The sequence below is a fragment of the Lemur catta genome, chromosome 7, assembly GCF_020740605.2.
Source record: "Lemur catta isolate mLemCat1 chromosome 7, mLemCat1.pri, whole genome shotgun sequence".
In the NCBI taxonomy this organism is placed as follows: Eukaryota; Metazoa; Chordata; class Mammalia; order Primates; family Lemuridae; genus Lemur; species Lemur catta.
The window spans coordinates 71,904,330-71,927,748 of record NC_059134.1 but is presented as its reverse complement, the minus strand read 5'-3'; the positions used below and the strand labels follow the sequence as shown (position 1 = coordinate 71,927,748).

At 55.1% G+C, this 23,419-nt stretch overlaps 1 protein-coding gene across 1 annotated transcript in view; it reads right to left on the bottom strand.

Moving 5' to 3' along the window:
* The window catches only part of OTOG (otogelin), an 83,364-nt gene that overhangs the window by 20,002 nt on the left and 39,943 nt on the right, over window positions 1–23,419 (bottom strand). Inside the window, exons 25-38 of the mRNA XM_045557623.1 lie at window positions 19,598–19,736; window positions 17,784–17,918; window positions 17,323–17,469; window positions 16,916–17,035; window positions 14,994–15,110; window positions 14,147–14,303; window positions 12,067–12,093; window positions 9,377–9,544; window positions 6,786–7,064; window positions 4,480–4,597; window positions 3,642–3,721; window positions 1,422–3,196; window positions 457–625; window positions 44–189 (exon numbers count right to left, since the gene is read on the bottom strand). Coding sequence (XP_045413579.1) covers window positions 44–189; window positions 457–625; window positions 1,422–3,196; window positions 3,642–3,721; window positions 4,480–4,597; window positions 6,786–7,064; window positions 9,377–9,544; window positions 12,067–12,093; window positions 14,147–14,303; window positions 14,994–15,110; window positions 16,916–17,035; window positions 17,323–17,469; window positions 17,784–17,918; window positions 19,598–19,736 — 3,577 coding nt within the window. The remainder of the gene's footprint in view (window positions 1–43; window positions 190–456; window positions 626–1,421; window positions 3,197–3,641; window positions 3,722–4,479; window positions 4,598–6,785; window positions 7,065–9,376; window positions 9,545–12,066; window positions 12,094–14,146; window positions 14,304–14,993; window positions 15,111–16,915; window positions 17,036–17,322; window positions 17,470–17,783; window positions 17,919–19,597; window positions 19,737–23,419) is intronic.

The window sequence follows — 23,419 nt, the reverse complement described above, 5'->3', positions numbered from 1 at the left end:
CGATTCCTCGGTCCAGGCAGGGAGGGAAGCAAGGGGCCAGCACCAGGTTGGCGCTTTTGCAGTCGAGGACGTGGACGGTGACCATTTCGTCTGGGCTCTGGCTGAGGATGTAGATGGCCTCCTTGAACAGAGCTGCGTGGCTCCCATCGAAGGTCACGAAGCTCAGGTCAGGGAAGATGGAGCATCGGCCTGGGGGAGGGGCAGGACACGAGAAGGGTAAGCAGAACACACGGCAGCACCCGGGCCCTTTCCCGGGTGATTCGGCTGCCTGCGGGTCTGGAGGGTCACTCAGACCAGGCAACACACAGAGGTCAGAGGTCACAAGGGTGGGAAATGTGCCAGGCCCGGGGTCACACTGAGATGAGGGGTCCTACAGGGGGGAGGCGGGGGAGCACACAGATCAGGTAGGGGTCACGCTGGGGTAGGGGTACAAGCAGGACGGCCTGGGGGACTCACAGGCACACTCCCAGAGCGGGCAGCAGCGGTCCCCGCCCACCCGCACAGCGAGGCCCAGGACCCCACAGCGACGGGGAGCAGCGCCACCGGGACAGTGCTGGGACTGGTTCACACGGATCAGCTGGCCCTCCAGGCAGATGTGGCGGACGCAGTCCTGCTCGGCGATCGGCTGCGCACAGGGTGGAGAACAGTGTGAGTGCCTGCTCCGGGCTTCGGCCCACCCCACCGCCCAAGCTCAAGGGCACAAGATCCTTCCACCGCAGGTTCTAGCAGGGCGGGGACCTTGAGGTAAAACTTCTAGGGAATATGCTGCCCTCACCCTAGGCCCACGGACAAGCCGTCTGGGGCCTGGTGCCGTGCTCAGTGTGAGCTCGGGGATCAGACACTGATTCCCTGAGACCTCTGCAGATCTGCCCGGCCTGTGCTGAGAGCTCCAGGTACACACAGGTGCACACACTTGGCGCATACTCACAGAACCCCAGAATACGTACACACACGCACACACACTCTCTAGCTCAACTTCTCACAGAGGAGATACGAAGGTGTCTCACAACACCACTCATCACACACACAAGAACCCACACAGATACATGAGCACTCATACTAAGTCTCATGCATTTGAGCACAAACATGTGCACAACAGTCTCACACAGGTACACAAAATGCATACGCTGGGACATCCACGTTGTCACCTGGGCATCACACCAAGCCATCCAATCAGGCCCAGGACCCAGATGGGCAAAGTGGGATCCTGCTTTAGCATCAGGGGCCCAGAGGAGATGGCAGAATTTTTCAGGGACCAGGAGCTTGGGGCAGGGATGAGGACAGCAAGTACACCTCCATCTTGCAGCCTGGAAGCTGGCTAATAGGCCTGGGAATGCGACAGTGTGGAGTATGCAAGCCCAGGGGCACTGGGGGAGGGAAGGGCCACATACAGGTGGCCAGAACCCTGACAAGTCACTCACAACACAAGTGGCAGATGTAATGGCCTCAGTGGCAGTTGTCAAGGCCTCGGCCGAACCCTCTGCAATGCTCTGGGCCGGGGCTGAGCGCCCAGTCTGCTCCGTGGTGGCCTCGCCCGCTGGCTCCACTGGGGGCTGAGGCCCCACCGAGGTTCCATGGGCTCCGGCCAGCTGAGGCAGCAGAACCAGCGAGCTCTCTCTGGAAGCCGTCCTGGCTGAGACGCGGCTCAGGGGATAGGATGTGGGCACCAGTGGCACTGTGCCAGCCTCAGTCACCAAGGGGGCAAGAGAGTGGGCCACAGCAGGCATGAGCTCTGTGGGCCCTCCCGGGGCAGAGCCATCGATGGAGGTGGGCAGAGACACTTGCTTGGACAGGATGGCCATCTTCTCTGTGGTGCTCCCTCGCGGGGCCACAGACACGGAGGAGGCCACCCCCTCAGCCACAGCCACGACTCCAGAGGTTGGCAGTGTGGCTCCCAGAAGCAGGCCTGGAGCCGTGATTGCTGCCTGGGAGGCTGTGTGGCCGGGTGGGTGTGCCTGGGCCCCTGCAGCCAAGGTGGGAGGTAGTGCTGGGCTGAGTGTCTGAGCAGGTGGAGTTGTGGCCATGGCCAGAGACATGGCCTGTGGCTGGAGTGGAGAGGTAATGACAGAGCCCTTGGGGCCGGGTGTGGCCACTGGGGCAGACGTGCCCACCTTGGCCAGGGGCAGGCTGGTGTCAGGAGGCAGGCCAGAGAGGAGCTGGGATGGCTGAGTTGACTCGAGAGACACAAAGAGTGTGGCTCCCAGTCCATGAGCACCTGTGGACCGGCTGGCGGTAGCCGGGGTCCCTGGGGGCAGAGCGGGAGGCCTGGTGGCGGAGGTGGTGCGCTGGGCAGGGTGTGGCAGGGCTGTGGGGAGTGGGTGTGGACGTGCGGATGCCGGTGGGCCTGTAAGCTGGCCGTGCCCAGCCTCACCATTTTCTGTGGACAGCACCATCTCCACTCTCTGGGTGGCAGGGGGACTGATGGGAACCTGCTCTGCTGCTGTTCCAGCCATGGTTGGGGTGCTGCTGGGACTTGAAACATGCTGGGCCTGGGTGGGCTGGGAGACCCCTGTCTTGCTCACGACCTTAGTTACTGCAGGTGTCAGCAGAGCCTTGTGGGATCCCGAGGAGGTGGCAGACCTGGCTGTCACTCCAGCGGAAGCCACAGATCTGGAGGAGGGACTTGCCAGCAAGGAGGGCCGTAGGGGTGTTGTCCTAACAGGCAAGGAGCCATGGCCTGGGACTGTCACAGCCTTGGTCATGAGTGGGAAGTGAGGGGCAGGGGGTGACCGGGAGGAGACCGTGATGTTGGGGCTCCCTGCAAAGGTCACAGTCACCCTGGTCGTCTCCGCGGCACCCGACACCATGCCCGGTGTCTGCAGTGCAAGGGGGAGGGATGAGGACTCCGGGGTGTAGGGGGCAGCCGGGAGGCTGGCAGGCACCTCCTTGCTGGCTGGGGGCTCAGTGGGCTCGGTGGGCTTGGCAGGGAGGTTAGAGGCAGTGAGCCCCAGTGGCTGCTGCAGCGTGGACTGGGAGGGGCCCACAGACAGCACCGGCCCCTCTGTGGCTGCCATCGGTGGGTTCAGGGCCGTGGTGAGTGGGGCAGCTGGGACGAGGGCTGGCCTGTGGGTGGGAGTCTTGGGGGTTTCCAGTGGAAGCTGTGGCTCCTTGTCACTGGGGGTGGGCAGCACTTGGCCAGGAGGCAGGGTCTCATTGCCAAGGGCCTCTGTGGGAACCCACACCGCTGGCTCCACGCCTGGGCAGACAAGAGAAAAGGTTCGGGAGCAGGGTGACTGCCGCCCTGGGGGCTGTCCCTGGGCAGGGCCCTGACATGGGGCTTGAGGACTGGCACCTCAGGTGAGAGGCCTCTGTCCGTGACATTGGAGGACTTCAGAGAAGTCAACAGGACTGAACTCTGCCCCAGACCCCAAACCCCGAACCAGAGCTGAGAGACTTCAAGCCTAAGTCTGGCTGCACTGCCTTCTCACCATGTGACCCTAAGCCTGTCCCTGTCCTGCCCTGTGCGCTGGGGTGAATGGATTGGATGGGCTCCGTGCCTGCCGCTGCCTGTGCTTCCTTCCAGAGGCCCCTGTGCTGACCCTGCTCCTTGGGGACCTGAGGGCTTTGGGGCATGACTGCTCAATGAGACCCTGGGGACTTAAAGGGAACCCGAGGGAGGGAGGAGAAATAAGGCCACTTACAGTCCTCCAGGTAGACACATCTCTGTGTGACTTCATCCAGGACCTTGGGGGCAGGGCACATAGGGACGCAGCCTTCTACCCTGAGGACAGAGCAGGGAGCAGGTCAGTGGTCTGGAATACGGGGAGGAGGGGGGTCACCCTCTACCTGGATTGAACACAAGCTTCATCCTTTCTTATGACACAAGTGCATGTGTGCATGTGTGTGCTTATGTGCACACTCACGTGAACCTCCATAGAAACACTGTCACACATGTGTATGGGAGCTCACTCCTACCCCTCAGACTGAGAAGGAAACACACACGAACAAGATACAGTCGTGCACACACTCTGTGTACATGCTCACTCGTGTCTCCACCTGGGTGCATTCTCACACAGCCTCACAAGACCCCTCCAGGCCCACGGGACTCCAGAGCATTTACACGTACACACACCTCCACACAGATGCCCACAAACATCAGTGAATACACCCTCAGGTACTCACACAGCTGCACACAACACCCACATACTGTGTGCGACTCATGCACAGCTGCATTTGTACACACAAGGCTCTGCTATATGCACGTCATGCACAAATATTCACACATGCCCATATATGTGTAAGTGTGTGTGTATATACACACACATATATGGCACGCTCACATATTAAAGCACATTCACTCTGGTACACACATCCCCATACACACAACACATGAAACATTCACACACAAGGATATGTGAGTACACACACACACCTCAGTACGTGCTCGTGCACACTCCCAGAGACTACAGAAACATGTGGATCCTCAAACACACTAGTGCACACTCCTTGACTCCACACCCACAGCCCCTGGCACCTCACCTGGGCACGTCCTGGCAGCTGGCTGCCCGTGGGTCCCGGCAGGTTTGGAAGCAGGGGCTGGCACAGGCATCGTAGTGCCACTCGCAGATGGGGTAGGCAGCCCCGGAGGGCTTGGCATCTAGAAAGGCAACCCACCCCGAGCCCCTAGACTAGTGAGATGAGGCAGCAGCTCTGGGTCAGGCACCAGGGCACAGAGGTGATCCCAGCTCAGCCTATGCCCTCTCTGCCCCCAGGGGGAGACAAAGGGACTCGTGCAAGGAACGTGAAGGGAAAGCAGCCATGCCACGGGGAAGCTGCATGCATGTGGTTGGAGCTGGTACCTGGGGGGCCCTAGGTTTGGGGCTCTGGGAACTGGGTGTAGGGCTGAGGACTGGGGAGCTTTGGTGCAGGCACTGGAGTTGGGCTCTGAGGGGCGGCCAAAGAGGAGGCATGGGCCCCCGATCTTTCTGAAGGCTGCCCCATCATCCTGACCTTCTGGGATGGTGGTGCCCAGGCCTGCCCTGCATCCCAGGACACGGTCACCTCCTCCTTGCCCTGCCTCTGGCGGGGCCATTGCAGGCCTCCATGAAGGCAAGAGGATCTCCCTTGGGCACTGGGGGGCAGGCACTGAGGGATCCCTTTCCCTGTAGCCCAAGGCCCTCCTGGACATCTGGCCCTAGACAGGCGAGGGAGGTGCTCTTCCCCAAGCTCTGCCCTCTTTGTCCCCAGAGGGCCTCCCTGAATAGCATCTGGGGGTGCAGTTTGTCTGAGCACTGCACTTGTGGCCCCTTAAGGCCAGGGCAAACCAAAATAACAACAGCAGCCAACTATGAAATAGTACCAAGCACTGCACGAAACATTTCACATTTTTACTCATTAATCCTCATAATAATCCTATGAAGTAGGCACTTTTTATTATCCCCATTTTATAGATAAGGAAACTGAGGCACAGGTGTTGCTGGGAAAATGAAACTTTTCCAGGGGAGATATTCCCCATCAAGGCTCTGCGGCCAGCGCCTTGATAAATGAGGGAAAGGGCTGTAGCCTGGGACAGGGGGTGGGCTTGAGGCAGGCAAGACCCCACACTACCTTGGCACAAGGGCCCAGTTTCTGAAACCACAGCCTGAGCAGGGGGCACGGGCAGGCTCTGTAGCAGGCCGGAGGGAGCAGCCCCACCCAGACAGCCCTTCCTGACACCCTAATCCCCACACTGCTGCTGATTGTGAAGAAACCTGATTTTCCAAGAGCCTGGAGACCAGAGCAAATAATTTACATTTTGGGAGCACTTACTATATGCCAGGCCCAGAGAGAACTCTGTGAGATACAGTCAATCCTCATAACACCTTTCTCAGGCAAATATGCCCATTTTACAGGTGAAGAAACAGAGTCAGGGAGATGGGGGTTCTCCCCTAAGTGCCCAGGACCAGGGTCAGGATTCAAACCCAAGGCTGTGCAGCTTCAAAGCTTGGGTCTTCCAGAGAGGGACACAAGTATTCCCATCATGAGTGTGTCTTGCCATCCTAGCCAGTGATAAATCTGTCCTGGGTGGGCTTCAAGAGTGGACTCATTAAATGACCACTGAATATAAGAACGAGCTCACCCAGCCCTGGTTTGGGGGACGGTGATAAAATGAAGACGCTGGCTGGAGATACAGTCACAGATGTGCACATGTAAATGCACCCATTCACACAGCACAAGATGCCCTCATGGGCACAAACATACGTGTGTACATGCAAGACAGAGAGGCCAGCCTGGCGCAGTTAGGAAATTATGATTACTTCCTCCAGGATTTAGGCAGAGGACAACATTTCGGGGGCAGACCCACCTGGCAGGGAAGGCCCCGGAACCCCTTAGCAGAAGGTCGGGAAGCTGCCTCATCACAGCCACGGGCCTGGGCCTCCCATGGAGAGAGACCGAGCCTGCTGGCTCCTCAGCCTGCTGCCCCAGGGGACGGTCTTTGGGCTCAGGGGCAAGCATGTGTCCCCATCAGCAAGAAAACTGAGCCTGCGAGCTGCATGCAGGATCACCTCTCGCCTCACTCCCGCAAAGGCCGCTGTATTTTCAGACCGTGTAATCGGCCTGTGGCAGTAGGCAGGACCCAGGAAATTGGCTGGGCCCCAAGCCACGCTGCCACGGCTCCCTAGGCTGCCAACACAGAGGCTGGGCCACCTCCCACCTCAGGGTGGCACCCATGCAGCCCCCCGGTGCCAGAAGAGTGAGGAGTCTGTCTTATGGGGGCCATTGGAAGGTCAAGGTGGAGAGAGGGCGGGAAGAACAGTTGAGTGAGAGGGCCAAGGAGCCGAGGAGGACGGCAGGGGCACACCTACCCAGAAGGCGGAAGAGTGTGCCCCAGCGGAACGCCTCTGTGTGCTCATACAGCCGCAGGGTGAGCACAGGGCCCGACGTGCAGAGGAAGGAGCCAGGCTTTGCCAGGGACTCCAAGGCCACCAGGCCCGCCCACCATGTCCCCCGGTGCAGCGAGAAGGAGGCATGATGGTGGAAGGCATCATGGCCCTGCCACTTAGCCAGCTCCAGAGACCCGTTGGGTGTGACGTGGAGGAAGAAGTTAGGTCTGTCTGCCGCCTCCAGGGACACGACATCCGGGTCTGCAGAGAGCCACATGGGTGAAGTCAGCACAGGGAGGGGTCCAGACAGTGTGGCAGCAACATCCCGGCACACATCTGCTCTCTCCGCGACTCCGGGCGGCAGTGCACCTGTGGACTAGCTGGGCCCTGCTCCTCTGTGCCTGCCCGCCTCCCCGCGGCCCACTCACCTCTGCCTGCCGCCTGCCCTCCGCTCAGGCCATCCCAGCCTGAGAGACAGTGGAGGCTTAGAGACCCCCAAATGCTGAGGGCCCGAGCCGGCCCACCTTAGTCCAACCCACAGATGGGGAGAGTGTCCCAGAGAGAGGAGGGGGCTTGCCCGGAGACCCAGAGCCCATCTCTGCTGTCCTCTCTCTTCCCTAAGTCAGTGCCCATTTCTAGGGCACGGGGGCTTGCTGGGAGGTGGACAATCCCCCTATACAGGGCCCTATGGGTCTCCTCAGGTCCCAAACCCAAAGCAGGTGCACAGAGTGAACAAGGGCCAGAAGTCCCGGCTCACCACGCTGGTGGGGGTGGGGGCAAGTGCATTAAGGCCCTGGGCCGTCGGAGGGATAATCACTAAGGTGTATGTGAAGGCCCCTCCCACATGTCCTGTGTCCCCAGGAGGGACCTATACTGTCCCTGCTACACTTCCCTGGGCAGCTGTGAGAAGACAGGAGGTAACTGAAGAATCGGTTATTCACATCAGTAATAACAACTGCTATTCATACGTGATTTACCAGGGGCCAGGCACTGGCCAAAGCTGACCTTCACCTGCTGGTTATGAAATTCCTAAGGGAACCCTGTGAAGTGGCCAATTCGCTCATTCGGCAGTGAATATTTACTGAGTGCCCGCTGTGTGGCAGGCACTGCTCTAGGCACCAGGGACACAACAGGGAACAAGATGACAACAATCCTTTCCCTCATGGAGCTCACATTCCAGTGGGAAGAGAATAAATATGATGAATAAATAAATTCTATGACAGGTTAGAAGGTGATGATAATAATAATAATAATAATGATAATACTAGAGTCACAGTGACGGTGGACAAGGGAGGCAGGACTGGAGCCCAGGCAGGCCAAGGCTGGAGCCCAGGATCTTAACCGCCACTCAGTGGGCCCCAGGGATGGATGCAGGAGCAGGCGAGGGGCAGCACGGAGGGGTGGAGCCCCACTCCCGTGGGCTGTGTGACCTCAGCGAGCCACTTCCCCTCTCTGGGCCTTGGCTTCCTCCTTCGTGAAGATGGGGTTGGCCCAGATCATGGTTTGTCTGCCATGTTCCCTGCCGTCCTCCTAACAGGGGAGGGCTGACACCCACAGCTTGAAGTGCAGCGTCCTGTGTTTTACTTTAAACATTCAGTGACTTTTACCTTTTATTTTCTGATTTGCATTTCTTTTTCAATCCTCTGTTTGAGAGGAGGCATAGCATGGGAGTTTGCGTGAAAGACCCTGGAGCCAAAAGGCCAGCTCCTGTCGCTAATGTGCAGTGTGCCCTTGGGTAAATTGCCTGACCTTTCTATAACTGGAAACTGGGAAAATCTGTAAACGGGAAGATAACAGCACCTGCCCCCTGAGATTGTTGTGAGGGTTAAATGAGTAAATATACAGGAAGCACTTAGAACACTGCCCAGCACATAAGTGCTACAGAAGGGTGAGCTATTGTTATTAATAAATAAGTAACCTCCCCCTCAAAGTCTTCAAGTAAAACTGGTACTCCAGGGAGATGAGCCAGGCTGCGGCTGTGACCCTGCAGTACACTCTTCAGTTCATCAAGACCCCCCACTGTGGGACACCCGGGCCTCAGTGATGGCTGAATCCTCCCCTCTGCGACATTTTCTATGCTCCATTTCTTCCCATCACCACCTTTCCCATCCCTCAAGGCCCAACTCAAGGGACACTTCTTCCATGCAGCCACCCAGATCCCACCTGGAAGGCACCTTTTCTTCTGCTGTCCAGTGCCTGGGCACAACACAGGAGAAGCACAGGGTGTGAGAGGGGGCCTGGGTCCTCACTGGGCCACAAGAGAGTGAGAGGAAGAGGGAAAGGAGGAGGGAGGAGGAGGAGGGGAGTTGCCATTCTGCTTTTATGGAACATAGCTGTCGCATAAGCAGGGCACAAAGGTGAATCTGGGCCTTGGCTGCCCTGGTATTTTGGGGAAAAGATGGAATGTATCTCTTTGCAGAGGCTGAGACACTGGCCCAGAAGCTCTGCCAGGGGCACTGTTGGAGCCCCCTACTTCTGCAGCCACTCCAGATGCTTAGGGCCGCAGCACCCTCCCTTCCTGCAGCACCTGCCTCCCTCCCAGAGGGCTGGAGTGAGGCCAGGATGGGTCTTACCGTGGGCCTTGGCCTTGTACAGAGCAGCTGTCAGCAGGAAGCTCACTATGTCCCCTGGCGCCACATCCTCTGCCCTCACTAGGACTATGTCATCGCCCACCGCCTTCACGGCCACCAGGGCACCGCCGGCCGCCAAGCTGGACAGCTGGTAGGGGCCTTTACCCAGCGCTGGAGAGAAGAGGCCCAGTCATGAGCCCTGCCTCCCTGGGCCTCTGCCCACCTCCCCTCCCCCATCCCACCCCTGTTGGTGGTGGTGGGGGTACCAAGGAGGGACTCTTAGTGGCTTCCTTCATCCCAGGCCCCAGGAACTTTGATTTCCATGAGAAAAAAGGGACAGGAACCCCAGGCCCCGAGCCCCAAAAGGACACTGATCCCCTGCCCAGGGCCTGGATCATTTCACAGGGAGCTTGGGGAGGAGGCCACCCACAGGGGGTCATCTGGGCCCCCAAACGTCTCCCCATGGCCTGCCCCATCCAACACCTGGAACATCACAATTAAGCCACTGCCCTACTCCAGTTCACCTCTGGGAGAAGACATGAGACCTGGTGCCTGCCCACCCAAGGCCTCAGGGACGAAGGCCAGGAAGGCTGGGCTCGGCATTAGCGTTTATTTACTTTCAAACATGTCACCTCTGTGTCTTTGGGTTCCTATAGTGTCAGTGTAGGCTGGAGCAGGCATGGGTTTCCCAGACAACTGCAACAGCCTCGTAATGGATCTTCCTGCCCCTTGGCCCAAGGTCTGACCTCCAGTGCCTCCTCCCCACGGCTGCCTGGTCACCTTCCCAGCCACACTCCCTGCTGGAATTCGCCAGTGGCTCCCCACTGCCCTCAGGACACAATCCAAAGAGCCCAGCTTGAATTCAGGGCCCTTTGCCCCCCAGCCCCTGCCTAGCTCCCCCACACCCCCACACGCTTCCTCCTGCCACACTGAACTTCTCCGGCTTTTCCTTGAAAGTGCTGGGCTGTTTCCCACCTTGTGTCTTCATCACGCTCTGCCACCCACTCTGAGTAGTCCTCCTCGCTTTGTGCCTGGCAAACGCCTACTCGATCTCTGGGCCCAGCTCAAATGTCACCTCCTTGTGAAGCTCTCCCTGCACCCTTTCCTGCCACACACAGTCGTCCCTCCTCCTGTGCGCCCCACCAGCCCTTGGAGCAGGGCACACACCAGTCGCAGCTCTTATGACGAGGACCTGGATGGGACCGCATCTGTCTCCCCCACTAGATGGGAGTAGACGGGAGACAGGTAAGCGCTATGCCGGTAAATAGTTAACAACCAGCTCTCAAAAAATAAACAAAAAACAATTTGTAGTGTTTGCTGATTTCCATGGTGTAAACACTCCCACCAGTGGTCAGTTTGAAACTACCAACTGCACGTGGAGTGAGGAACACACAATTGGTGCCAGAGAGGCCGTGTGAGCCGGCTGCAGCACAGCAGTGTGACAGGTCTCATGGACCACCAATTTCCCAGCACCCAGCTAGGGCCTGGACCAGAGAAAATGCTGGTAGAACAGAGCAAGGAATGGATGAGTGGGTGGGGGGTAGGTGGAGGATGCTAGAAACAGCTTGTCCTTTGCCAGTTACTGCCACCCGAAATGCCACAGAAGGTAGACTCTGCTCAAAGCTGTCTTGCTGAAATGTCTCGCCTGATGTCAGACCCTCCCTGTCCCTGGGACTGCAATTCTCCCATTGCAGATTCATTCCTTTAGGGGTTGAACGTTTGGGGCCATCAGGAACCCCCAGGGGCTAACATTTTGGAAGGACTGTGGTCCCTGTGAATGACCACACTCTACCCTGGTCCAGCCCACATCCCGAAGCCCCCAAGCTGGTACCCTTGTCGCCAGTCTCTCCCCATCCATCTCACCCACTGGGCCCTTGCCAGGGTGATATTTCTCAAACCGAAATCTGACAATGCAGGTAACTGAGGACAAAGCCTTGGGCCCACACCTACATGGGCCTGCTCCTGGCAAGATAGTCCCTGGAGGGGGCTTGGAAGTCAAAGGTGAACAGCACCAAGGACTCAACAAGCATCTAACTCTGTCAAGGCCTGATCTTGGCCCACCTGGATGAAGTTCAGTGCTGAAAACTACTCCCCTGCTGCGCACCCTACCCCAGTGATTAAGTTGACTAATTGGCTCTAACACTGGACATTAGCCTCCCTGGAGTCTTTAGTTATGACCTGTGTTTTCACCCTCATTAATCTGGATGTTGGAGCATATCCTGATACCCTGCAACCTTGGCTGAATTTGAAGATGAATCTGAAAGGCCATACGTTTTGTCCCAGCCATGCACAGAAAGAGCAGTCTACGCTTGCTTTTGCCAACTCAAATCTTCAGGGAACCCAAGATGACATTCCATGGGCCTATTGAGCTACATTATGGAGGCCAAGGAGCTGGCACACTGGCGCAATGGGGTTTTCACTTCCTGGTGAAGCTGCCCTGGGAGAGAACAATCCCCAGGACCTGGCCTGGCTTGGGCCCCATGGGGCTGCAGGAACTGCTGGGGACAGAGTTCCAGGGCACTCCTGGGCCCTGCACTCTCAGGGCTTGCTCTGCATGATGGAGGCCTCCCAGCTCTGGGTCACAGCTCTTCCCGGGCCAGCAGCACCTCAGGCTGGCAGATGTTCACATGGCATCAGGGCAGGGCTGGCAGTGCCCCAACCCCTGAGGCTCTACTTGGGGAGGACAGGCTTACCTTTGTTGAAGAAGTCACAGTCATACGCTGAAAGAGAGAGAACAGAGACTTCCTGAGAGCCTGGAACAGATAGACAGTGTCAAGGCCCCTAGCATCCCAGCCTCCCTCCCTCCCCAGGGGCCACGCCTGGTCTGCCTCCCAAACTCCAAGGTTCAGGTGTGGTCACTGGATTCAAGTTTCTTAAGGGGGAGGAAATCTAATGGTTCCTCTCCGCACCCCCAGCACAAGGCTCAAAGCCTGGCCCAGAGCAGGCACTCAGTGATGTGTTGAATGAGTGAATGAATGAATGAATGAATGAATGTTGGGCAAAAGCAGGTGTGTTTTGTGTGCCCCCAAAGGGTAGGATTAGAACCAAGGGGTGGAAGCTCCAATCGCAAATGTTTTGGAAGGTCCTTGGAGGAATGCCAGCACGAGACGGACGTTGGTATTCCAAGAGCCTTGGGTGGGGAGGGGCCAGGGGCCCCAGGACCCCAGGGTCCTTCAGGCCCCTCTGGGTGGTTTCCCTTGCTTAACAGAGGTGCTGCCACCTGCCAGGCTGTGCCAAGCTCCAAGCGCGAGCTCAGCGCGCCCTCTAGTGTCCCAGGCCAGCACCACAGCCTGCTCCCCGGCGTCTCAGCTGTGAACGCCTCAGTCCCCCAGGGTGAGCCAGGGACCTTACAGGGGACGGTACAGCCAGGGGCAAGGCCGTGAAGAGCTGGGGGTGGACCTGGGATAAAGCTGAGGAGGGGCCTGCTTCACACGTAGGCTCAGTCTGAGGTGAGCCACCAACTCCACCCCACAGCCCAAACCCCATGGTCAACACATGTGGCACAGCCCTCTGGAAAGAGCACCAGGAGTCAGGAGACTGACCACCATGTGGCCACGGGCAAGGACTTGCCTTCCTCATTTGTGGACCCAGAATACTGAACTAGAAAATTAGAAGATCCCCGGGTCTCTGGTTTCAAGCGTGTACCGGGTTGACGGGAGGTAGTCCAGAAGAGTCATTAAAAGCCAGCTCGCTACAGGGTGAGATCTGAGTTCAAATCCCATCTCTCTCACTCATCAGCTGTGTGTACTGGGACAAGTTACTTAACCTCCCTGAAATTTAGTGCCCTCCTCTACAAGGTGGGACCACTGCTAGGACCTGCCCCATAGACTTGTCAGCGCCTGGACTAGGGTAAGGCAAAGTGCTTACCTCAGATGTAAAATTTAAGGGGACACCAAAAATCTCAGTAGAGATAGACACCATTTTAATGCAATATTTTTAAAACATCAAAATTAATGCAAAAAAATTCAGGATGAACAAAATATCAAAATTTTAAAATAAAGACAGGATTATTAATAATATGCAACTGAGCCTTATCAGAGCCTGGGGCAAATGGAAAAATCAATAATATTGATTCTTTGATATTTTGTGCACCAAAGATATTTTTGCAATAATTTTTATTTTAAAAAAATATTGTATTAAAGTATTATTTCTCTTGATTATTGTGTGTGTGTGGTTTTTTTTTTTTTTGGTGCCCCTTTAAATATTGCAGCCCCGGTAAATGCCTCACTCACCTCACCCTAGTCCTAAACATGAAATGAAGTAACGTACAAGGCACAAGGCCTGGCACACAGTAGATCCTCAGTAAATGTATGCGCCCTCCCTCCTGAAGGATTTTTGTCAGAGAAGTGGAGGGAGTCAGACTGCCTGTGGACCCAGGGCATCTGTGGCAAAGGGTCTCAGGGAACAACAGGCAGAGAAAAGGAAGGTCAAAGACAGGTTCTGCTCCATCTTCTTCCTAGGGTCGTCCTGCCTGGACCGCCAGGGCTCTCAGGACATGGCAGCACCTGTGGCTCCATGACACAACAACAATCCCTGCGAGGACTGTGCCAACCCCTTTACATGTGCCTCAGTTTCTTCAACTGTAAAATAGGAATACTTAGTCCTGCTTCAAAGGGCAGCTGTAAGAATTCAATGAATAACACACTCAAAGCAGTTAGTGCCTGGCACATAGTAAGTGCTCAATAAATGCTGGCCAGAGGGATGGTACCCCACGGGCCTGCCCACAGGGGCACCCCACTCCGTCCCCTCAGATGATTCATCAGGGACACTCACGGCAGAGGTGTGGGGTTCGCCAGTCGACAGCCACCCCGTGCTGGCAGCACTGGTGGGCGTAGGCGGACACGCTGGCACAAAAGCACTCACAGTCTCCCCCTCGGCTACACCCACATGTGTCTGTCAGGCAGTTGGAGTAAAACCAAGTGACATCAACCTGGAGGAGGCCAGAAGTCAGAGGTCAGAGGACAGATCCTGGATGTCAGACTTGTAGCTTTTTGGCTGATGGCCACCAGCATAAACAGGAGGGGACCACGGACAGGGTGAGCTGCCCTATCTCATGGGGTGTGAGGGAGAAAGCCAGCCAGGTAGGAAAGAAACAAGAGCTCCATGGCCCAGGCAGACACCCGGTTTCGAGAGCTAGGCTCTCTCCTCCCCTGAGCCCAGGCTGTTTGCTCTGGGGACTGAGGGAGCTGCTGAAGAACAGGTACAGAGTCTGAACTGCCCCGCCGGGGCCAGAGACGGCCAGCGCCATTCTGATAGTGGCCTTCAAGGCCTAGAAGGTTCCATGGAGAGCTGAGCGCCAGCCTCCTCTGTGCCCACTGAGGGCAGAACAGGCAGCAGGCGGTGCATGGCCTGAGGGCTTTGAGTTCACTATTCAGAAGAACTTCCTGAGAAGGAGAAAGAGGCAGGTTAAGATGGGCCTGAAAGGGCCGAAGCTCTGTTTGCCTGGCCCTGTGCCCGTCACCTGGGGAAACAGGATGGACTCGTCTTAGCAGGCTGGAGGCAGGGCTACGGCAGGAGGGGTTCTCCCCTCCAGACCTGAGACGGGGGAGTCTGGGAGCCGAAGGGATCCCAGGAAAGTGGGAAGGGAGCTGAGGAGGGGCCGAGGCTGGGGTCCACTCACCACAGGGTGGCAGATCTCAAACACCTCGCTGAGCAGGACGCTGCACTCCTTCTTGGCAAAAGGTTCTCGGAGGGGATTCAGGACACATGTATCCCGGGGGTCGGGGGTGTCCGGGCACTGAGAGGCAAAGGCAGGGCTGCAGACCTCCCCACTCGCCAAACGCCTGTTGCCTGTTGCGGCAGACAGACCCGCCTCCTGCTTCATGTCCTGGTATAATTCCCTCCCCTTGAGTGTCGGAGGGACTGGTGACTTGCTTCCAACCAACAGAACATAGCCGAGGTGCTGAGATGAGCAGGGTCCTGTGCATGTGATCATAGAGCCCATCTTGGGGAAGTCTCTCCCTTGCTGGCCGTGAGGAAGCAAGCAGCCATGCTGGGGACCCCCACGTGGCAGGAAGTGATGGTGGCCTCTAGAAACTAAGGGTGGTCCCTGGCCAAGAGCTAGCCAGAAAACCAAAGCTCTCAGCCCTGCAGTTGCAAGGAGCTGAATGCTGCCCTCAAGCGGGTGGGGAAGCAGTTCCTTCCCCAGTCGAGCCTCCAGAGGAGAGCCAGCCCTGGCTGGCTCCTTGCCTGCAGCCTTGTGACATGCTAAGCAGAGAACCAAGTCAAACCATGCCCTGATTCCTGACCCACCGAGACTGTGAGATGACACATGTGCTGTTCAATGCTAAGTCTAATAATATTGTTACACAGCAAGAGATAACTAATACGGATTTCCCTGATGTCTGCTGACCCTCCTTCCTCAGGCCTACATTTGCACTGGAGCCCCCCAGGGTAAGCCTAAGGGTATAAGCAAGAGAGAAACACAGGGCAGTGGTGGGGGGATGGCAAAGGTTAGTCACCCACTCAGCTTCTCTACAACGGGGGTGGGTTAGGGCACACTTTTCTGAGGCTGTGGGAACAGCCCTGTCCCACCTCAGGATTATATTGCGCTCCAGGCCTTGCTCCCCTACCCAAGTCTGCACCAGCTCATCTGTCTGCTTCACAGCCCAGCATTAAGATCACTCGGTTGGTCTAAGAGAGGGAAATATGTGATACTCATATCACCACTCTCCACTGCTGCTCCCACGGCAGACATAATCGATCACAGTCCCCCTCCCAGCTGAACCTGACACAGGTTTTAGGTGTTTCTCGACACAGCTCCCCAGCAGCCCCTTCTGACTGATCAGAGTTGTCACATGAAGGGAAATCTATTCACCACCGCTGTTCTGGCCCAGTCCCCTCACTTCACAGAGGACCACAGAGAAGATAGGACTTACTTGAGGTCATCCAGCAAGTCAATGGATGACCCAAGACAAGAGCCCAGGTTTCCTGCTTTCAACTCAGTGCTGTGGCCCCCACAGTTCACAGCTTGGCAACCTCAGGCAAACATCTCACAAATCACAGGGGCACCCCCCCTCATTTCTTCCTCTGCTACTGTCCTTCTCTCAGAGACCTTCTCTCTGATACATTCAGCTATTTAAATATGGCCTATCCTTTAAGTACCAGCACCAGTCCCACCTCCTTCAGGAAGCCTTCCCTGATTGCCTCAACCACATCAGTCTCTCTTGGCCTCTCCTGTGTGCCAGGAGACCTAGTGCCAGGCCCTGGGGGCACCGAGATAGATAAGAAGGTCATGCACAACCAGCCTCACCTCCCCTACTAGATGGCCATTTCTCCTGGGAGAGAATTTATTTCCTTTCCAACCCCCTGCCCTTCTACCAGCACTTGGTCCAGGGCAGGGTGGGCAGCTGGACTTGTGAGATGGGATGATGTGTGTCCTCAGGCCATAGGACAGAGTCTAGGGCTAGGGATGCCGGGCAGAGGCTGAGAGAGCACTGCAGGAGCAGCCACACCGATGTCCCTCTCCCCTGACCTGGGCCAGGCTCAGAGCTGGCAGTGTGCACCTGAGTGAGGGGTGCGAGCCAGCCTGGGGGGCTTTACCTCAACTGCAGCCCAACTGCTGCCAAACTCCTGGGGGTTGGTTAGCTCCAGGTTCTCCGGGGTCCTCATCTCATTGATGGTTTTTAAGTCAAAGTTCCCACAGAGGCCTGCCAGCTGGCCCTGCAAGGGAAGAGGACACCACAGTCAGTTGTGGGCATGCCAGGGGGGAGCCATGGGCAGAGGGGTCCCCACAGGCTCAGGAGGCTGTCAGGGACCCAGAAGCAACTTCTGGGGTTATGATCTGAAGAGGGAGAGAAGGAGACAGAGCAGGGTGGGGGAAGACAGGACAGAAGCATGCTCTTCTTGGCTTCTCAGTGAGGGCACAGCCCACACAAGGACCCCAGTGGCTTGGCTCAGCCCCAGGCAGGAGCAGAAGGCCCCATAAGGGTCACTGCTCACATGACTACCTGCCACTGAGGCCCAGCCTGGATGTGCACTGTGGTTCTCTGGTCCCATAAGAGGGTGACGTGCTCCCGTGGGAAATGCACCAGCGTGAAAAACCCTGCCCGCCACGTGTGGACCTCCTGCTTGTCATCCAGGAAGCTCTCAGGACTCTGGGGGACAGAGATGGTCAGTACACGCATGCCTGGCACAATGCCTGAGGCCCAAGTGCCCCTCAATGCCCGGGTCAGCTGGGCCTGTCTACAAGTCACTGCCCAGCCCCAGGGCCTCACCAACACCTCCACTTCCCTCATCACGACATTGACCTCTGTGCTCCTGACCCTGGCCCAGGAATTCAGTCTGGGCTCCTAATTCAGTGGGGCTCCAAGAGAAACTGCTGTGGTAAAGAAATGAGTTCTTAGTCCTCTTCTGCCCCCAATCCCCAGGTAACCCGTAAACCGTCTATACAACCTTCACCAGCACTTACAGGATTTCCGGAGTCATCGTCGAAGATTATGAGTGAGTTCCCAACATTGATGGAAATGAATTTCCTGCAGATGATGCCAGAGCTGTAGCAGTTTACATTTTCTATAATCACAGAGAAGCTGAAATCCGATGTGCTCTGAGGAGAAAATAAGTGAGTCCAATAAACCAGAGAGAGAAGAGATCCTGTCGAGAGGCACAGAGGTGGAGCGACATGGACTCTGAAGTGGTTTTCTAACCACTTTTACTTCTTAGCTGTGTGACTTCGGGCAACTTACTTCAGTTCTCTGAAGCTCAGTTTTGTTTTTGGATGCCTGGTGCAATGTTTAGCACGTAGTAACTCTCCCCAAAAGATCTAATAATGAATGTATTAATTAATATATAATAAGAATGATCGGTGTTGATGGGGTGCAGGGGAAGGGACACCATCTTACAAACACCGTTGGTAGGGCTGGCCTTTTTGGAGGACAATGTGCAGGCACTGAACAACATTCTAAGTCCACATAACTTTTTACACAGCGATTCCACTTCTCAGAACCTAGAGATACACCCACACAAGTATTTGCTGCAGTATTTAAATATTGGAAATACCTAAATGTCCATCAATGAGGAAAAATAAAGCAAATTAGAGTACACAGTTTCTACAGAATTCTATTAATATACAGCTGTTAAAAAGAAAAAAGTATGCACTGACTATATGAAATAAAGTCTAAGGTAAATTGTTAAGTAAAGAAAGCAAATTGCAGAATCCTATTCACATAAACCGAAGTGCATGTGCACGTGTGTGTGAGTGTATGTTCCCCATGGAAAATGGTCTGGTAGGATTCACCCCTGATAGTTCAGAGGGGCTTTTCAGCAGGAGATGGGAACAGAAGAAATGTGAAGGGGAATATCTGTTTTTAATATATACTTTTATATTATTTCAAACATTAGTAAAGAACATGCATTGCCTTTAAAATTTTCAAACTAAAATAAAATGAGGTCAATAATCTTTATCTTGGGGAGTTATTGAAATTATGTGAAAGACCCTGGTACACTGCCTGCCCCATAGATAGGACTCTTTCCATAAAAGGTTTTGTCATTTTTATTATTATTATTATTATTGCTGTTACTCTTATATGATGAGATGGACAAGCCCTTAGCAAAACCAAGGTCCCCTGGGAGTGTCTCTGACACTCTGCCCCGCCTCATCAGAGCCCCCTTCTCTTGGGGGGGGGTCCTGCCTTCACTGTGCCCCCCTCCCCACACCACACCACCAGTTCTCTTCCTCCAGGTGAGCTGCGACTTTACCATGTGACTCCAGTTAGATTTCTTGGTCGAATCTGACCCCAGCTTACAACTGACTAGCTGTGTGGCCTCGGGCAAGTTATCTAACTTCCCTAAGCCCAAGTTGCTACATCTGTAACACAGGGTTACGAGGTATTATATGCGCCTTGTAGGGTTGCTGTGAGAATCAAGTGGAATTATCCACAAAAATGGCTCAGTAGACCACAGACATATGATAAAAGTCCAAAAAACATTGGCTCTTACTATCATAGACACAAAGACCACTGGGACCCAATGGGCAAGGCTATAATGGTGAGAGGACAGGCACTGGGTATCTTAGGACTGGTGAGCTCTATCCAGCCCTAGCTTGCTCCTCAGCACTTCTGCCAGTCTCTAGCCAGCCACACCTCAGGGCGCAGGCTCCCCCACACCCGCCCACCCAGTGATGTGTCAGACTGGAATCCAGAGCATCAGTATGCCCTGACAGGTCCTCAGCCCCGGCTGCTCTGGGTCCCCATGGAGCCAGCTGGACAGACACTTCCAGGAACTCACCTTGACCATGTGTACTTTGCATGCCCCCATGAAGTCAAACGGGAGCCCGTCAAATGTGCGGTAATGCCGGTCACCGTAGGCTGTGCAGGTGGAGGCACAGGGGTGGAGGGTGCACTGGAACGAGCCCTGCTGGCAGACGCTGAAACACAACCACCCACACCAGCTTGCAGGGCACACTCCTGCCATAATGGAATACTCACGACAGAGCCACTGCCTGCTGAATGTACTCTCTGTGCCCCAGGTGAGGGCATCAACAAACATCATCAGCCTCCAACAGAAGCCTGGAGACACCACGGCTCAGAGAGGTTAGGGACACACAGCCAATAAATAATGGAGCTAAGATTTAACCCAGACCTCTTTGACTCCATAGTCCACACTCTCTTTACCACTCCATTCATTCATTTGTTCATTCATTCAACAAATATTAGGTGCCTACCAGATCCCAGGCATTATTCCAGGACTTTGAGATACTTCAGTAAATAACGAATAAACAGAAAAAAAAACCCTCTGCCTGTGAAACTTATATTCTAGACAGGGGAGAAACACACTAAATAATAAAAAATAATAATAAGGCAGTGTGAGTAAGTAATATAGTGTGTTGGAAGGCAATGATGCTATGTGGGGGGGCAGGATACAGGGCCTGGGAAGGTGTGTGGAGTGGGTTACAATCTTAAACAGGGTGGTTGGGGGACATGTGAGCAGAGCTTTAAAGGAGGTGAAAGAGTTAGCTATATGGACATCTGGAAGAAGGACGTTCTGAGCAGGGGACACAGTCTTTGCGAAGGCCCCGGGGAACACCCAGGAGACAGCGTGGCTAGAATGGAGAGTGCAAGGGCAAGACGGTAGAAGAGGACTTCGGAGGGGTAATGGTGGGCCAGGTGACATAGGCCCAACAAGGCCACTCACTGTAAGAACATTAGCTTTTGCTAGCAACGGGAAAGGAAGTCATTGGGAGATTTGGTCACGGGAATGCTCTGGCTGCCACACGTAGCCTAAGCTGGAGTGGTGCAGGCGAAGCAGAAAGACTGGTTAGGAGGCTACTGCAGCGAATCAGGGAAGAGATGATGGTGGCTTGGAGCAGGGTAACAGCAGTGGAAGGAGTGAGAAGTTGCCAGATTCTGCATATATTTGGAAGATGGAACCAAAAGGATTGCCAACAGTGTGGATATGGACAGTGAGAAAGAATACCCAAGGATGAACTCCAGGTTTTTGGCCTGAGCAACTGGAAGAATGAAAATACTCATCAACCCAGATGGGGAAGGCTGAGGGAGAAGCCAGTTTGAGGGAGAAGATCAGGTGTTCAGTCTCTGGCATGTTGAATTTGAGACCATTAGATGTGTACATGGTGATGTCACGTAGGCAGCTGGATGTGTGCGTCTGGCGTTCAGAAGAGCAGTCTGGGTCCCAGGCAGAAATCCAGGAGTCATCCGCATATGCACGGGCCTCACAGCCGTGAGACTGGGTGGGCTCAGCAGGGGAGTGAGTACTGATACAGACGAGAGGAGGTCCCTTGGGATGTTTCATCATTAAGAGGTTGGAGAAGAGGAAGAACCAACAGAGGAAGCTGAGAAGGAGCAAGAAGAGAGGCAGGAGGAAAACCAAGAGAGTGTGGTGGCCCAGAAGCCACATGAATAAAGGCATCCAGGCAGGGGGAATAATCAACAAGTGATCAACCGTGTCCAGTGCTGCTCGCAGGTCTAGGCAGATGAGGACCGGGAAATGAACACTGGATACAGCAACACGGAGGTTACCAGTGACCTTGGGTGGAACAGTTCTGACGGAATTGTGGGGAAAATACCAGACTGAGTAGGCTTAAAGGAGAACAGGAGAACAGGAATTGGAAACAACAGGTATAGACAATTTTTTGAGGAGTTTTGCAATAAAAGCAGAGCAGAGAATGGAGCGGTTGCTAGGAGGTTGGAAGGTTTTCAAATTACATATTTCTAAGCAATGGGGGTGATCTGGTAGAGAGTGACAAACTGATGACAGGGAGAGAAGGCAGAGAGCTGCTGCAGTGACGCCCTTGGATGGGCGAGGGGCTGGAATCTAGAGGACAAGTGAAGGGACTGGCCTCAGACAGGAGCACAGATGCTTGGTTCATCTGTGGTACAGGTGGGAAGGCAGAATATGCGTGTACAGAGTCTAGAGACTTCTCTTCTGATGGCGTTAATGTTCTCAGTGAAACAGGAAGCAATCATCAGCCGAGAATGAGAGGGGAGGAAGTGTCAGGGCTGCGAGGAGAGAGGAGTAAGTGCAAAACGGTTATCAGGGGGGTGAAAGAGTAAAAGAGATCAGGGAAATACAGAATGAGAGCACGTCAGCCTCAAGGGCCTTTTTGAGGCTCTGAGTCATGAATTTAAAACGAGAGCAGCAGCCTGGTTTTGTATATCCCTCTAGCCACATTCAGCTGTGTGGACGCAGGTACAGAGGAAGTAAAGGGATGGACGTCACCAGGGTTGTGGTTTTGCCAAACAAGCAGGGCAGAGCAGGAGGAGGCAAGAGAACTGAGGCTATATTCCAGGAAGTGCTAACAGGAAGGGAAGACGTCAAGAGGGTGAGAGGCAGTAGAGAGGTGGCAGCAGGGTCCTTGGATTAGAAACCCCCATGGGGCTACAGGATGGAGGGAGTCAGGGTACTCGAGAGAGAGGAGGAGAAGAAAGACAGAGGTGAGGTGAGAGGCATGGAATCGGGATATGGGTTGGTGGAATTATTGGGAATGACAAGCTCTACAGGATGACCACACACTCCACCAGGGTGGAGAAAGACCACCAGAAGAGAGAGGATGAAGACACTGAGATGCCAGGAGATACCAGAAACATCTCTAAATGGATATTGAAATCTCCAGGAATTAGGGCAGAAGTAGGGCTGGATCAGGTGACAGTGAGTCCAGAGCTGAAGTCTTCAGGAGTGCAGGGGCATGACCTGTAGCTCCACGTGTGACAGCAACACTGAGGGGCAGGTTCTCCGCAGTCACACGGCATATTCCGATCCTGTCATGCACTGACTCCATGGCTTCCTAAGCCTGCAGATACATCCACTCGCACATCCACCCACATGCCTCGCAAGTCAGCTACGTATGCAGTGCTGTAAATACTCCCAGCGTGGCTGACTTCACGCTGCTGACATGACGTTGCTGAACACAGAGCAGGGAGGGGTGGGCAGCCAGGCGCCATCCCAGTAAACAGACCCAGCAAATGGTCAAGCCACACCAGCCAGTCACACCTCCAGTGCCCACCTCCTCACAGGACAGCAGCTGGAACCTGGGCCACAGGGCCATGTCCTTCAAGAGCCAATGTTGAGAAGGTCTGTCCATGTATTAAGAAGGTAGAATTATAAAAACTGAGTTAGAAAGTAAAAACTTGTTCTATATCTCCCGGTCCCCTAAGCGAGAGAGGACACCTACCCCACAACCACTCAGCCTCTCCTGTGAAGGCAGAAGCCTCCTCATGTCAGGGTTCCAAATCCTAAAATAATCCCAGCCCCTTGGCCCTGGCTCCAGCCTCTCCCATCACAGCTTCTGCCTGTGATCTGATTTCTGAGCACAGTGCACTCACAGGAGAGGACTCAGCATAGTTCAGCCATCCCCTTGCCCAGGGGTGGGGTGCTGGTACAGGGGCTGGAAGCCAGTCAAGTGACGGAAGTGAGTCAGTTCCAGGCCTGAGCATCCTGGGCAAATCCAGGCCAGCCCGCCCCCAATCTCTTGCCACATGCATCTGGCACCCCTGGTCAGCTGTGGCTCACCATAGTCATGAAATCCCACAAACACTTGAACACACCACCTGCAGAGGACTCTGTGTCCTGAGGACTTCTGGGGTTAGACAA